This window comes from Podarcis raffonei, chromosome 6, assembly GCF_027172205.1.
Source record: "Podarcis raffonei isolate rPodRaf1 chromosome 6, rPodRaf1.pri, whole genome shotgun sequence".
In the NCBI taxonomy this organism is placed as follows: Eukaryota; Metazoa; Chordata; class Lepidosauria; order Squamata; family Lacertidae; genus Podarcis; species Podarcis raffonei.
The window spans coordinates 58,952,119-58,968,177 of NC_070607.1; the positions used below are offsets into that span (position 1 = coordinate 58,952,119).

General features: G+C 44.1%; 1 protein-coding gene across 5 annotated transcripts in view; it reads left to right on the forward strand.

Annotated features, from left to right (window-relative positions):
* Positions 1-16,059, forward strand: part of TMCC2 (transmembrane and coiled-coil domain family 2) — an 87,062-nt gene that overhangs the window by 50,539 nt on the left and 20,464 nt on the right. Inside the window, exons 1-2 of one of the 5 annotated variants that reach the window (XM_053393301.1) lie at positions 2,394-2,726; positions 9,740-9,882. The exons of 3 other annotated variants lie outside the window; for them this stretch is intronic. In XM_053393301.1, coding sequence (XP_053249276.1) covers positions 9,802-9,882 — 81 coding nt within the window. In that variant the 5' untranslated portion in view covers positions 2,394-2,726; positions 9,740-9,801. Of the gene's footprint in view, positions 1-2,393; positions 2,727-9,706; positions 9,883-16,059 lie in introns of those variants that run through there. One more of the 5 variants, XM_053393298.1, reaches the window with a different exon arrangement.

Here is a 16,059-nt window from a genome sequence, read left to right on the forward strand (position 1 = left end):
ATAGGAATCTAACTCTGCAATTGTCATGTACACACTGCCGGGTGGGGAAGAGCTCTCTGGGTTTAGAAGGTCCAAATTTGATGACGTGTGGAATAAGTCAATGCATTTCATGTTATCTGTTTTGTAAATTAATTAATTAATTAATTAATTAATTAATAATAATAACACAGAGGGGACGAGGATTGGGACTGTAGCTTGCTAAAGGAGAGATTTAATTGTTGATGTCAATGGCTTCTTCCCCACCATGGCAAAGAGTTGCTTCAGTGGGAGGGGGGCAGTTTTAATTGCACAGGAAGAAAGGGTTAAACTCTACCTCCCTGTTCATGATGGTCCCTATCCTGATCCATCCCCCCCCCCGAAAAAAACCACATACACAAACGCTCAATGCATTCAGACATTTAATGTGTCATCTAGCTGGGTCATTCTGAAATGCTTGAGTTTGTTTTCAGAGTTAACCCTGGCTCTCTCGGCCACAGTGTAAAGTTGCTCTAGCAAACATGACAGCAGCAGCTGTGCCCTGCCTGCTCCCTTTCCTTAAAGCATTGTCATCATGCTTTAGACATTCCAGGGCCTCAGTTTGAGAATTGCTTGAAGCCTGCGTGGCTTGATGGTAACGGGCCAGATTTAAAACTCTACAGCTGGGTGGCTGTATGTCATCTAAGTTACCTCATAGGGAAGAAAAGCTGGCCTGATTTTGCGTGTGGCTTTCTTTCCACCATGCTTCAGAAAGGCACGCTGTGATTGCCACATACATGTCTCCTGTCATCCAGCAATGAAATACAATCGCATTGCCTCTAGGGTGAAGCATGCTGTTTTATTTTGGTCGGAGAAAGCAGGAGAGTGTATGATCATGTTGCACTCTTTTGTTCGTGCCAACCAAGTCTATTTGCGAAGTCCTGTATAAGGAAAGTGGGATAGAAATCACACACACACACACGCACAAATAAATAAATAAATAAATAAATAAATAAATAAATAAATAAATATGACAGTGGCTGTTCCTTCTACTTCCTCTGTTATTTGCTTTGCCTATAGCCGTCATTTACCCTTACTATGTTTATGTAGCCTCAGCTAGAACTGAAACATGAAAAGTCATGTTCTGTGTCTCCCCCGCCACCCCAAGTTCTTGTGCAAATGAAATCAGTTGGCCATAGAACTCCTGGCTTCTTTGGGTTCCTTGGAGCACAAGGCATTTGGATGCCCATCTGCTAAGCATTTTCTCAGACTTTCCATTTCGCTCAAAACTTCCCTATCTGTGACAGTGTCTAGAAATAGATGTCCTTTTAATCCAGCTTTCCTCAAGCTGATACCTTCCAGACATTTCGGACTGCGGTTGTTATGCTCCCTGGCCATAGGCCATGCAGGCCAAAGGTGATGGAGGCTGGAATCCAAAACATCTGGAGGACACCAACTTGGGGGTGGCTATTTTAATCGTAATACTTAGATATCAGAAACTCTAGGAAGTAGAACTATTCCTTTGCCTCTGTGGTTTCACTCCAAATTTGGTGCCTCATTAAGATGGAAATGTTATTGATTCCTAGTTTTCCATAGTGCCATATATTGAATTATGGTCTATTTCTTAAAGCGATTGATCTGAGGTAGTGGTGGTTGATGGTGTGTGCATCTATATTGTTGCACGCCACTCCTGTCTCCAAGCAGTGCGGGATTCCAGGGGTTCCAGACTCTTACCCAGGGTTCGTGTTTCTTTTGGAATGATGCACAGTGGAGACTGTGGTGTCTTTATGAAATATGGTTTATTTACAGATATATTCAACCTGAGCCTACGGTGGAGGGGTTCACAGCATCAACACCCAAAGAGTATCTTGCTTTTCCTGTAGGCCACAGCCTTGGATTCCAGCATAAATCAGGCATGGCTCTGTCTCCCAGCTGCCCAGCCTGCAGCCTTCCCACTTCCACCTTTTAGATCACATAAGTTAACTCTGGCCTTTGTTTTTCTAACTACCAGGGAATTGAGGACGGGTGGGGGGCCTACCCATTTACTGTCTGGCACAGAGCCACTTCCTTTGTTACCTTAATAGCCTGTACTTAGAGGACCATTACCTCACTAGGAAGTTAGCCTGGCTATTCCTGGAATTGAATCTATGCTGGATCCAGGAATTAGAAGGAGGCTCAAGCAATGCAGTCTACCCCACAAAAAACTCATAACAATATGTTTTAATTAGAAAAAGATGAGAGTGGTTCCAGAACTTTTCAAGGACTGGGTGCTTCTAATCTTTGCAAATCCTGGCATGCCATCAGTGAGCTGCCTGCTCTTCTGACTGGAACCCATCACTCCAGAAGGCCTGTCCAAGTTTGTCACTTCTGACAAGGCATTTTCTTGTTGGCTAGGACTTGGGTGCAGCAGCTATGACTCCTTCCTCCATGCCAGCTGGCCTCTGACCGTGTTCGGTTTCGGGACTTTGCCTCCCTTTGCCCTTTTAAAGATTAGGTTACTTAGAGAGTCGACAACTGTCTGGGGCATGAAAAACTGCCTCGGAGAGCTGGAGAGTTTGGACGGTTCCAGAGAAACTCTTCAGAGACCAAAGCAAGTAAACTAGAGGAGAGGAGTATTTTCTGGCTGGAAAGAAAGACAATGGTAAAGGCAAAGGACTATCCTTGGGAGACGTTTTGAGGAACGAATAGAACTGACCTAGCACAGTGACCTTTTGGTCAAAGGAAGCTGGAGATCAAGATTGGCTTCTCAGCAGAGGAGATTGCCTTCCAGAGTATCCTTTGTGTTTTCCAGCTGTGTAGCATGGAGATGGGATGTTATGTTTTTCTACATTACTGTGATTCTTGATTTTCGCGCTCTCTGTGTAAGGTAGAGGGGATTTCCCAGGCTTTCCTTAATGGTGAGGAGGTATGTGATTGGAATGCAATTTTTATAAGCAGATGTATGTACACTCTTCCTAGAAGTCTTACTATCCCATTTTCTGATTGCTTCTAATCTTTGGGGTTCATTTAGTTTCAGGTCACCTGGGTGTGTTAGCTCACAGAAGGCATTTGTTTCTCGTTCAGTTTTGGATGTTGACCCAGGTATACTAATGTTATACAGTAATCACAGTTAACAATAATGCTTTATAGTAAAACTGTAAAATGTTCAGTGTTTTATTAATGAAGAGGGTTACTCTTTTCCTGAATGAATCCTTTGCCAAGAGAGTTAACACAGCCCTGAATTCAATGGATGGAATCGTAGTAACATGAGCTCTCCTTCCTTAGGTAAGACCTCTGGTTCCTTAATCCAGAAGGACTGAGCACAGAAGCAAAGGAAGAAAAAATTAGGAACATTGCACTAATTTATTTCTCTGTGCAGAAACACATCCCTAGATTGATGGAAGTGGGTTGTGCTTACATTTAATACATGCTGTTACTACTACTACTACTTTATTTAGTGCATTTCAAAATTGCAAAGTGCATTATATCCATTGAATAGTCTTTTTTTCCTATGTGTACATAGATTTTTTTTATCACCACTGTACACCCAGTACAAAGATCTCCTTCAAAAGGTAAAAGATATAAGGCCGGGTGGGATGAAAAAAACCACACCTCCCAGCAGCCATAAAGCATCTTATTCCAGTAATCTTTACAACAACCCTGTAAGGTAGTCTAGCAGTATTATCCCCATATAACAGATGAAAAAGCAGAGTGCGTGAGTGGGGGTGGTGGAGACTGAGGCTGAGTACAATCCTCTGTATGTCTGCTTAGAAGTAAACCCCACATAACTGAATGGGGCTGGCTACCAAGTACGTTGGAGCTACAGTTCTAGTAACCTAGTACCTAGTAACCTGGGAAAAGCCCCACTGAATTCATAGGGACATGCTTTTGAGTAGAGGATTGCACTGTGAATTACTTAGTGACTGTGTGACATTGAAATGAGGGAGTTTCCAGCTCTCTATCCTGTGCCATCTCTAAAGCCATTTGAAAAATATAAACAAAATCAAACTTTAGAAAATGCAGTTTTCCTGTTTCTTTCCTCCCTCTTTGTCTTTTGTTGGTACGGAAAGCAGTGAAGTCAGCAGGGCTGAACCGCATGTCATACAGTGCCCAATGTAAAAAATGGAGTAAGACTTTCATAACCAATTCCTTTGATGCCATAAGCATGCTTGGAATTGTATTAGTAAGCCTGTGGCCAACCAGATTTTGTTGGATTACAAGTCCCACCATCCCTCCCTACCAGCTTTGCTGGCTGGACTAGATGTGATTTGGAGTCAGAAACATATGGAGAGCCACAGGGTCCCCCCCCCCCGACCTGGACACTCACAAGTCCTGCTGAACTCAGCTCCAAGTAGAGCAGCCAGATGCAAAAGAAGGCAGGACTCTGCACCTTTAATAGTTGTGTAGATGGGAGGATTTCACCAGGTGTATTGTGTGTGATGCTGAAATTTCTTCTGCACATCTGTTAAAGGTGCAGGAGTCTGATCTCCTCCTTCCCTTGGCCACGCTAACTTCAACACTTCTTCAAATCTGAACCCCCCCCTTTAATTTGGACCTCATCTAGAGCAAAGGAGTTGGTTTTTTAATTTTGTACTGAGGCTGGTTTGATAAATAAAGCATGTCATGTATGATTTGGTCAGAAATAATACAGACTTTGACTCTTAAGGTTGTAAGAACATAGGAAGCACCTGCTGGATCAGGCCAATCATCCTGTTTTCACAGTGGTCAGCCAGATGTGTATTCTTAATTTGGTGGAGGACTTCACACACTGTAGGTTTAATTCTTTTTCCAAGTTCAGCTGAATGCATGGGAAAAGCTCTAGGTCTGTTAGTCAGGAATTCTACAGTTTTTAAGTTTTTAAACTTAGGTGAAACACTGGTTCTTTGGATGGTGGTGGTAAAATTGTCACTGATGTACAAGGGGGCAAAAGAGTCAGGAGCTGGTTTTATGTTAGTTTATTGTTTTTAAATTGTGAGAGCTTGGGAGCGGTGAGAACATATTTACAGATGTGTATACTTGGTGTGTATTTTTGCAAACAGGAGGACCAGATGTAATGAATATAATGCAGCCTTTACATCTTATATTACCACTCCCCTTTAAAAGTCTCTTCAACTTGGAGAATGTGAGGAGGTTGCAGTTGGGCATCGGTTAAATGTGGGCAAGAGTGCTTTCAAAGCAGCCATAGTAACATGGTACCCTTCATCTCCCCTCAGCCTCAGCTAGCATGGTGAATTGTCAGGAATGATGGGGATTGGAGTCCAACATCTGGAGGGCACCTTGTTGGCTGCCTCTGTTCTGGGGGGGGGGAACCCTGGTCACATTTTGCAGCTGTTATACTGGAATAAAGAATCCCTATAAATTGTGCAAGAAAAAGCCCGAGCAAGATATGGATTCCTATGACCTTCTGGTATATCCTTTCTGTGTTCTTCCATGTGGGATCAGTAGATGCAAATGGAGTAGGAAATGGATGAATTATAGATTAAAAACAGTAATCTCAAAATGCTGGCTGTTCTTGGATATGTTGATGAAAAGCCTAGTCTCCACAAGAAGAAAGAGGAAGGTTGACCACTAGTGGCAGCTTCAGGATTCATTTCTTCAGTTCAGGGGTTTGTAGAAACCAGCTTATGACCAAAATTGGAGACTTAAGGATTGTGGTAGGAGGCAGACTTTATCTCTCTTTAGCAAGAATATATACTCTAGATTAGTTACCCTTTCACACACATGAGCTAGACAGGCATACAACTAAAAGCAAGCTTGTAAATAGGCAGTCACTTGCTCACCTGCGGCTAGTCAGAATTGCCACCAGGTGAGCAAATAGGGAGATTTTTAATATATAAATTGAGTTTGCGCCCTCCCCCCATCTCCCAGGCTGTAGATGTGCTTTATCAATGACTTATACTGGTATGCATGCACAGGTGAGCATAGAAAAGTGTGGGCTGGCAACTTATTTGTAAGGCTGGTTAAAAGTAACAATGCTAGTGGTGTTACAAGAAACAATGCAGTTAGTTGGTAGTGAAAAACTGAGAGGGAGTTGTTCTTGGGGACTTTTCTCACTGACTCTCTTTTTGACTGTGACTAAATAGCTTTGAAATGTGTTATTAAACCTGATCTCTGGCTCTTAGTGTCCCACCTGGTAGCACCCTCATGTTGCCATTTCATAATTTCAATTCTTGTGAAAGCTGTCATTACACAATACCTCTGAACAGCTACAGCAGACGTGTACGCAAGGTATCTCATAATATGTGTGGGTAGCCTTTCTGGCTTTCTTGACAACTTTGCTTTGTTTTTGCCTTATTTTTGTACTTATGAAATGATCTTGGGTGTCTGAAGTAGGGCCAAACAAGATGCGATGGTGACAGATAAATGCTGCTTTTTACATGTCTGCCCCACTCATATGTAAATCTGGGGTGTTTCAGGAGGAAGGGAGGTATATTTAGACTGAAAACAGTGAGAGGGCTTCTGGAAGAGCCTTGCTGCTGTTAAGAGTTGTGTGCCTTCACTACCAGTCTTGAAGGTGCCATGACAGGCCGCCATGATTGTACTGCTAGAATTGGGCCACCAGGATATCACTGTACCTCTGATTGTTGGAAATAGGGAGTGAATAAGTGAATGAGGTTGAATCGCTCCGCGTATTGTGCTGTGGTGCCACAGGAAAATAGACATTAGCTGTGGATGGGTGGAGGTGATACAAGGCTTGACTAACCATATCCAGACAGATCTTCAGATACCCAGCATTTCTTGTTCACATTTATCAGTTTGCATTCAACCAGCATGGGCCAGGCAGAGTACAGAGTGGCTTCCCATGCCGAGTGACAATATCATGTGCTCCCATTTCTGTATTATGGCGCCAAACCACAGGAAACTGTCTGGCAGTATCCTTAATTAACTGAGATAATTAGGCTGCAGATAAGAATTTCAGAGAGAGTATGCAGTGACATTTCAACCTGTTGCAGTTGCTCTGTAATCTAACTCTCTTCAAAGCAAGCTTTGTTGAGTTGCCAGCAGGTCCAGGCATGTGCTGTCATCCATAACAGCACTGGGTTGGACCCCAGCAGTGATCATGAAACTTTTGGAACTTTCCCTGGCAAATGAAAGTCCTTAAATAGCCTTCCCCTGGATTCCAATCAGAGAGCAGCAAATCTGCCTGCTTACTGGATGGTGGTAAATTTGCAGAGGTGAGTCACTGTTTTTTCACCACCGAGCTATTTGTTGAACAGTGCAGTCCTGCATGCTTACTCAGAAGTAAGCAATATTGTGTTCAACATTATGAATGATTCCCATTGAATAGGATTGCAGCCTCTGTTTAACCATAACATCTGTGCCCCAAACCCAAGTTTTGTACTCAATTGCTGGTTTTTTGTTTTTTGTTTAAAAAAGCATACAAAACTAAAGTCAAATCTGGGGCCATTTGTTAAAATATCCCTTTAAAAACCACAGGATTTTGGTGTTGTTTTTTTGCTGAATTAAGCCATGTAATTACCCTGTTTTAAACGACCATTGTTTAAGGGGCATTTTAATGATCAAGAGGATGGAGCAACTTCCCTATGAGGAAAGCTTACGCAGCGGTTCTCAACCTCTGGGTCCCCAGATGTTGTTGGACTACAACTCCCATCATCCCTGAGCTCTGGCCTTGCTAGCTAGGGGTGATGGGAGTTTTAGTTCAACAACATCTGGGGACTCACAGGTTGAGAAAGGCTGGCTTACTGCATCTGAGACTTTTTAGTTTAGAGAAACGGTGAGTAAGAGGTGACATGATAAAAGTTTATAGAAATTATGCATAGCATGGAGGAATTGGAGAGAGAAAAGTTTCTCCTAACACTAGAACTCATGGAGATAGAATGAATCTGCAGGCTGAAAGATACAGGACAGATAAAATAAAGTACTTATTCACACAGTGCATAAATTGTGGAACTTGCTCCCATAGCAGACAGTGATGGCCACCAACCTGGATGGCTTTAAAAGAGGATTAGACAAATTCATGGAGGATCTGGTTACTGGTGGCTGTTAGGCACGATGGCTGTGTTTTATCTCCACTCTGCTTGCCAGTTGATGAGTATCACAGGTGGGAAGAGTGCTGTTGTGCTCAAGTCCTGCTTGTGGGCTTCCCATAGGCTTCTGCTTGGCTACTGTGAGAGCAGGTTGCTGGTCTAGATGGGCCATTGGCTTGATTTAGCAGGCTATTCTTAACAAATGGCTTCAAGATTTGACTTCCATCTTTTTTTCATCAAAGAGTTTCTACCGCCCTCAAAGCCTATAAAAACTTGAAAAAATAAAAATTGTATCAAAACTATACAGAAAGTACAGTGACAATAAGAAACCATGCTATGAATGCTGCCTTTTATCCTTCTGCCGTTATTAGTGGTGTTTTGCACTGCAGCAACACTGAGGTGTTCCATTATGCTAGGAGCTGTATGGCTACCTACCAAGATGCATATTTCACAATCAGCATGGGAAGAGAATGTTGTTTCCATTCTCCTAATGAAGAACTAAGAGACTAATTAAAATAGCCTGCTCAAGGTCACTCCTTTCTTCTTCACATACAGTTTTGTTGAATCTGTGCCTTCCGCATTGCAACCTTGCATTTTTATGGTAAGATGTAATCCCACAAGAAATGATCCCAGAATGAGCGCAACAGAAGAACAATCTGTGGGAAGCTGCAGAGATATATTTATAAATCAGAAAACAGATGGGAGAGGCTGGTGTTCAAATCTTCCTATAGGTGTCAAAATGCTAACCTGTTTGGAGACTCTGCTTCTTGATAGGAAGCTTTTATGCTTGATCAGTTTTAAAGCTTTGCATACTCTAGTTCAAAGGCCTCTGGATTTATTCCACATGCAATGAATGGGAGATAGCTTCCTAATAAACAGGTTGGCCTATGGGAGAGCAGGTCTTCTCTCAAGTATCCAGGCCCCCAGTTGTGTATAAAGCTCTGAACAAGTATCAAATCTTTGAAGTGGTTTCAGTGGTGTATTCCTGCAGTTCCTGCAGAATATGTTCGCAGTCAGCCACTTCCTACAGCAGCCTACCTGCAGTTTCCAGATAAGCTTCTTGGACAGTTCTACATGGCGGTGTCCTATCACTGGGCCTGATACTAGCACCCAAAGCAGATTTGCAGGAGCCTGTGCTCATATGAAGCTCTGGCCAAGGAAAAGTTTCACTCTCAAAAGCAGGAGACTTAACAGACTTCATAAAGCACCTGACACTACAGTCTTAAACACATTTACTAGGGAGTAAGGCCTCTTGAGCTCGGCATAATTTACCTTTGAGTAAACATGCTTAGGATTTAATTGTAAGCGTTTTTTGTTGTCCATGGATGCACAAGGCCAGATAATCTGTTGCTGTCATGAGCATTGAGTGCTAGGTAGGCCCCTGCTTGTTGATGAAATTGGCATGGCAGAAGGGATCTGCCATAAGATCTCTTTTGTGGCTAACTTGTTCTGTACCACAGGATTTTCTTCTGAATTGCTCTCTTCAAAGAGCACACTGCTTATTCAAACAGGGCTGATTGGTAGTGTTTGTTCTCTGAATGCTTTGGGGAGGAGGGGGGCGGTGCGGGAAGCAAGCACCAAGGAGACAGAAAAGCTTCTCCCTGCATCTTGCATGTTCCTTCTGCCTCCGGGTTCACTCTGTTCTCCGTGGCACTAGCCAGGGCTTATTGTACTTGGCTGCTGATTCAGAAGCTTCAGTTCCCCAGCGAGCAGCCGAAACACACATGCCTTCCTCTCTTCCTCCCCCCCCCCCAATCCGTGGTTCATATGCTCCCACCAGTACCCAGCCCTCCAATCCTTAACTCAACTCATGACAGGAGGAGGAGAATTTCCCTGTGGAAGGATCACACAGCCGGGCTCGTTACCAACACTGCTGCTCATGCCAGAAATGCACCCTTCTGAATCTGACCCCTGCCCTGGGAAAAAGATATTGCTGCTCAACTCTTTATTAGGAGTCTTTGTAAGTACAGCCTTCTTTCTTCTGCATTTTCAGGAGCATGGGCTCATCGGAGGGCAGATGGTAGCATGCAGGACCAGCCCAATATGTCTCGCTCCCTAGGATGGACAAGATTTCTCTCCCACCCCAGGTCCATGAACAGAAGCTGATCAGATTGGCAGTTGAATTGAACTTGAGTGCTGGCTGCCTCCACCACAACAGAAGGCAGGAGGTCGCTTACAGAGTGCAGGGCAAGCTGGGCGGCAAACACAGTTCTGTCCTCCAAGTCTTTACCACCTGAGGCAGATGCCTTACTATGCCTAATGGCGGGGCCTGTCCTGGTTGCAGGACATTTGGGGGCACCTTGAGTGGGGTGATGAATCTACTGGGTTTATACTGGTTCTACTAGACTGCAGGATTCCTTATCATACTATATCTCCTAAAACCAGCCAGCTGGAGAAGAGGGCAGAAGAAGTAGGAGGTGCTGTTGCCAGAAGCTCCCATATGGTCCCTGTCTCTCTGCCTCTTCCATGATAAGCAGAAACATTTTGAGTGGTTGCAGTGCTAAACCTCTGCTGCTGGAAGGTTTTTGATGTTCCAGATGTTGCTGATCTTCAACTCCCGTCATCTCTGACCATTGGATATACTGGCTGCGTCTGATGGGAGCCCAGCAACATTTGGAGGACCGCAGTTTACCCACCCCTGTTTTAGGTCTGTTTGCTGCAGGATCCTCTCCCACCCTGGAACTTTGCACCCTCTTCCCAAAAAGGAGAAGGCTATCAGTGGCTGGTAGCCATGATGGCTGTGTAGTACCTCCAGCCACTGAATACTGGTTGCTGGGGAACACAAGTGGGGAGAACATTTTTGAGCTCATGTCTTTCTTGCAGTCTTCCTATAAGCGTCTGTTTGGTCACTGTGGTGGATGCTGGCCTAGATTGACCTCTTGGCCTTGCTACAGAAGGGTTCTTATGTTATGCTTTTGGATAGAATACAGTTGTGATGCTCTGCTTCCCCTTTTCTGGGGAAGAATATCATGGTGATGGAGGTGGTTGGAATGTGCAGATTTTCATATTTATTCTGATTGTGTTCTTGAATCTTAGGAAATTGCTTTTTCAGGGTTTTTTGCTTTTGTTTTTGTTTGTTTGTTTGTTTGTTTGCAAAAGTAGGCTACTGTTCCTGCTGCAGCACAGTTCTCCTGCTTACCTTACTAAATGTGAGGTGGCTTGGCAGCTGCTATGGTTAAATGAAACAACTTTGTCATTTTTTGCTCAAGAAGTTGCGTCAGCTCAGGTCTTTAAGAGAAAGTGGTGCCCATTCCAGACAGTGTTCTGTTCTAGCACTGCCAGTCTGCAGATCAAATTGAATTTCAACACACACACATACACACTGGTGTGCATTTGTAAGGTGACCCTTAGCTTATTTTAGACACTTAGGACTGAAATTTTTGAAACTCCGATGAATATAGGCCAAGTTTCCTCCACTGCCTCCCAAAAAACCTCAGTGTTCTGAGCAAGCCAATAGAGCTCCTTTTTCTTGTAATTGGCAGTGTCTAGGAAAACATGCCTTGTGCTTACTATTTTGAGCATAGGTTGCTTAGCCCTTTTCTTCCTCTGCCCTGTTTCTGAGCAAACTGGTTATCACTGAGCTGAATTTTATTCAGCATAGACTTTCCATTACCCAGCTTACAGAGGGCTGGCACTGCCGTTGCAGAATATGGCTCACTGGCCACATTCAGTACATAGAACTGAACACATAGTGTGTTTTCTCCTTCTGTGAAGCTGCTCATTTAAGGTGGCCTCCTACCACCCAAAAGAGATGAAATATACTGCCAAAGAAGAAACTGATCTACATAAAATTTGGATATGCTAATTGATGTGTACGGATGCCAATTTAAAAATAATCATTGGAATTTACATAGAAATTTACATAGAAAGACTTGTGACTGGGTGACCTGAGTGACTGCTCAGTCTGCTGTCCAGGTGCTGATTTCAAGGTCCCCAACTCTTTCTTGTGGTTCTTTATATGGAAATAAGACTTGGGGCTATTCAGCCCTTCAGATAAAGAGCGTCTCTAAACAAAGTTCTCCTCAGTTTGGCTGCCTCTCAGCTCAAGGAAACTGGATTTGTGCTAGAGTTTTGTTTGCTGTTTAGATTTCTCTCCTACCAGTCCATTTGCTTAAGATGGAGGTTGTGTCTGTAGACTCACGGCTCTGTTGTTTCTGATGAAACAGCCATCAGGCTGTTGGTGCAAATGGATGTTTACAAGCAGGCATTGCTGCTGGATCATCAGCTTAATGCTCATCCGCATAGTACTTTTGAAGGGGAACAGGTGTGTATTTGACTTCATTCACAGTAACACCCTTTGGTCCTCTTTCTGCATGTCTCCTTGAGTGCAAAAAGGGCCAATTCCAGAGTACTGGGCTATTGCATCTTTTAGGTAGAAAAGAAAATATATCAGAACGCCATGGACTAATGCAGGGTCGTGGCCAACCTTTTGGGCAAGTGTTCCATAAGTCTAATCCAAGTATGAGACAGCACCACTCTAGCTCATGCTCAGTGGCGGAGGAAGGGGGGGTGCGGTAGGTGTGGCCCGCCCAGGGGGGTGACAAAATGCCGGGCGGCACTCACTTGTGTGCACCCGAGCCACACGTCTTTCACAATCCTGGGAGAGACTCAGTGGCTTGGGCACGCGCAGGCTCTGCAGTGAGTGCCGCCCGGCATTTTGTCACTCCCCCCAGCTGTATGGAGGCTGAGTGGGAGGAGGCAGGCAGACTCCGGAGGCCCTGTGGTGCGCCCCACTGCTATGGGCGGTGCGCCTGAGGCACCCAAGCAGCTTTCTCCACTGCTGCGCAGATCGCCGTGGTGCCCTCATGTGCAGATTGCTGCAGCACCCCATCCACCCCCTGTGGGAAGATCACCCCACCCCCGCCACTCCAGGTGCTGGAGCACCTAGCTACGCCCCTGCTCATGCTGCAGTATTTATGCAGCCCCCAGGAATTGGGGGAGTTTTGATGTTCTATGTTTTGATGTGCTGAGTTACAGGCAGCAGCAAACCATGAAAAGACAGAATGTAGGCCTGACTATGCTGAGATGTACCCGGTTTCTTTTAAAATTATAGTACTTATTTCTAAATTCATATCTAGACATATAAATTAGTACACAGAAATTTTATGCAGAACTGTGCCCTCTTTTGTCCTCTTTTTTATTATTCCTGATGTGTAAGTGGCCACCCTATTTCCACCACACCAGCTTTAAATCCTGCTTTTCCTCCTACATATCCAAAGGAGCCCACTGGCTTTCTGTGGAAGAGAACTTTAATTATGATTGAACAACTGCAAAGCTTTCCCTCCGTACAGGGATTTTAGTTCATTTTATTTGGCTAATCCTTATGTCAAATCTATTGCACAGACATTTCAGGTTTGCTGGGGTTTATTAAACACTTTGCCCTTAAGCGTTTCTGGCATCCCAATTATCCTTTTGTTGCTGAAAACAATAAAACAGATTGATTTGCTGTAGGAGGTTTGACATGACTTTGCATTTGCAAATGAAGTATTCCACTCCGGTAGGTTTAGGACATAAAGATTGAAGGGTTATGATATGGTCCAGATGCAGGAAATGATGAGGTTCCATCCTGTTGGAAACTAGTGTTGATGGTAGTGTGTAAAGGGTCGGCCAGGACTGGACCTAATGATCAGGGGTCCCTTTACCTTTACCTTTTTAATCCGATGCAGGCAACTCCCCATTTACATGGGGGTTACATTCCGAGGCACGATGCATCGAAGTGAAATCGTGTATATTGGGAAGACCATTGAAAAAGCCTGCAAACACCACAGTTGCTCCCTTCAAGCCTCCTTGCTCAAACTTTGTGCTAGGTCTCCTGGGATTGCAAAGCCTTGCTAGATGCTGTTTTTGGGCCATTTTGCCATTTCCACGCTCTTTTAGGACCATTTTTGCCCCTATTTGTGCCACTTCCGGATTTGTGGGAATGCGTGTAGTCACAGTCGCATTTGCCTTGAACTCCCGCAAATGGGGAGTTGCCTGTATATTGTCTGAATCTGCTAATATGTTTGCTGTTGGACAAGTTTGCCGCATTGACCATTCAAACTGGGATAATTTGCTTGCTGTTGTAATGCTACTCTGAGCATGGGTGCATCCAAATAGGGTCTTCCTTAACGTCAGATTTCCCCTGGACAGGGGTAATCTGTGAGGTTGGTGAGCTGTGCAAGTAGTAGCAGCATACTCTAGTACAAAAACATTTGTTATTGTCTGAAAATAGAAAATCTGTAGCACTACCCAGTTTGTGGCTGATCCCTGAAAGTTTAAAAGAGCTTTATCCTGAAAATCCCATTACCCTGCTGTGGTTTTAGTACTATTCCCTTTAGTCTGATTACGTAACTAATGTTTCCATTTCCACATCCAATGTGCATTCCTGTGTTCAAAATGAACCCAGTATTCATCACCTTTAGGCAGCCAAGGCTTTCCTGGGTTTTTAATTTTGTCCAAAGAGCCTGGGAGAGGAAGTTCCTATAGCTTTATAAGGCGTGAGACACCCGCTACACACCCACACATGCTTCCTCCTCTGGAAAATCAGGCTGCAGGGCCCCCATCAGAGTCAAGAGAGCCTGGCTCACTCAAGCCAGCTGGGTTCCTGAACTCTGCTGCCTAAGTGGGAAAGAAAAGGTTCTCTTGGACTGTACAGATTGACTTTGCCCAAAGGCGTTTACACAGGCAGCCTAGAGTGCTGAGAGTGCCCTAACCTCCTCCTGACGTTAACGGGGAGCTAAAGGCGCTTAGCACCTTGTAGGATCAAGGCAGTTGAAAAAGCTGCCTCAGCGCTCCTGTAACCTCTGCGCTGAAGGCTGGCTGAAGCTCTCCTCCTCCTCCAAAGTAAAGTGCTCTGCAGCTTTCCATCTTGTGGTGTTTAATGGCAATGGCAGCCAGTCCCCACCACCACACAGAAAAGTTATGGGCAACCCACCAACCCTTCTCCCAAACATCTATATGTACCATATACATGCTCCCCTTATATGCACAATCTCATGTCACTCTTTTCACCTTAGGATTTCATATTGCTTCTTTGTTTTTCTTCCTTTCCACTTCTTTCCCCCTCTGAACTATCTCCTTCCAAACCCCATTTCTCTCTTATTCCGTGCTTCATCCCATTTCTCGCTCTGTTTGTTTTTTGCAGCCTCTGCTCCACCTTTCCCCTCTTAAACCCCAATTGTTTCATCTATGCTCAGTCCCCACCCATGGTTTACAAGCTTGATTCAAGTGGTCTGTGAAGTGTCCGTGGATTTATAGTTGAAGATGGGAGAAGGCACATCCACCGTATTAAATTTTTATATTGATTTTTAATTGTATTTTATTGCTTTCATCTCTCATATGTTGGTATTTGTATTACAGACTAAATTCTGTGGAATTCAGCTGTAATACAATCAAATGCAATATATAAGAAATAAAGGAAGTACTAAAAAATACAATTAAAAATCATGTCACGTCTAACGGAGCGTTACAGTTTCAACAAGGGGCAGAAAAATCATTCAGCAGTCTGCCAAGACCTGCAGCAACTTTTCAAATGGTTTGGGGTGGGAGAAGTTTTGGGAAATACTGCCCTAGTGCATGAAAGCATATTACATAATGAAAATTTGTTGATTCATAAGATGCCATGAGACACCCTGGGTTGTGTCCAATGCTAGTGCTACTTAGAGTATATCCACTGAAATTAACCAACCTAAGTTGGTTGTGTTCATTTGGTTCAGTGCATCTTCTTTGAGTAGAATCAATGTTGGGTGCAACCCTTGGTTTTTTCTGCAGCAGACTGACATGGCTGCCCCTCTGAAAATTGCCTCTGTTTCAGTCAATCACTCAAGTTGGCTTGGTTTTCCTCAGGCACTATGACCTCACTGCTACTGTCAGCAAGATTGCTTGCCTCCTCTTGTCACGCTGCCTGCCTTTTGAGTGCAACCCTTCTCTCAGAGATGGCTTGCTCCAGGATCACACAAGGCTCCTGCTGAGATTTCAGACATTCTGTGCCCCTTCAATATCATTATCCAGTCAGGCTGAGGAAATTGCTTCTTTTGTGTGCATTAATTGAGGAAGCATATAACCTCCCTGTGGGACTTTTGTCTACATAGTAGGCAAGGGAAATGTATTTTTGGCTGTTTCCAAGGTCTTGTCACTAATTTGTGTATTGATATTCAAA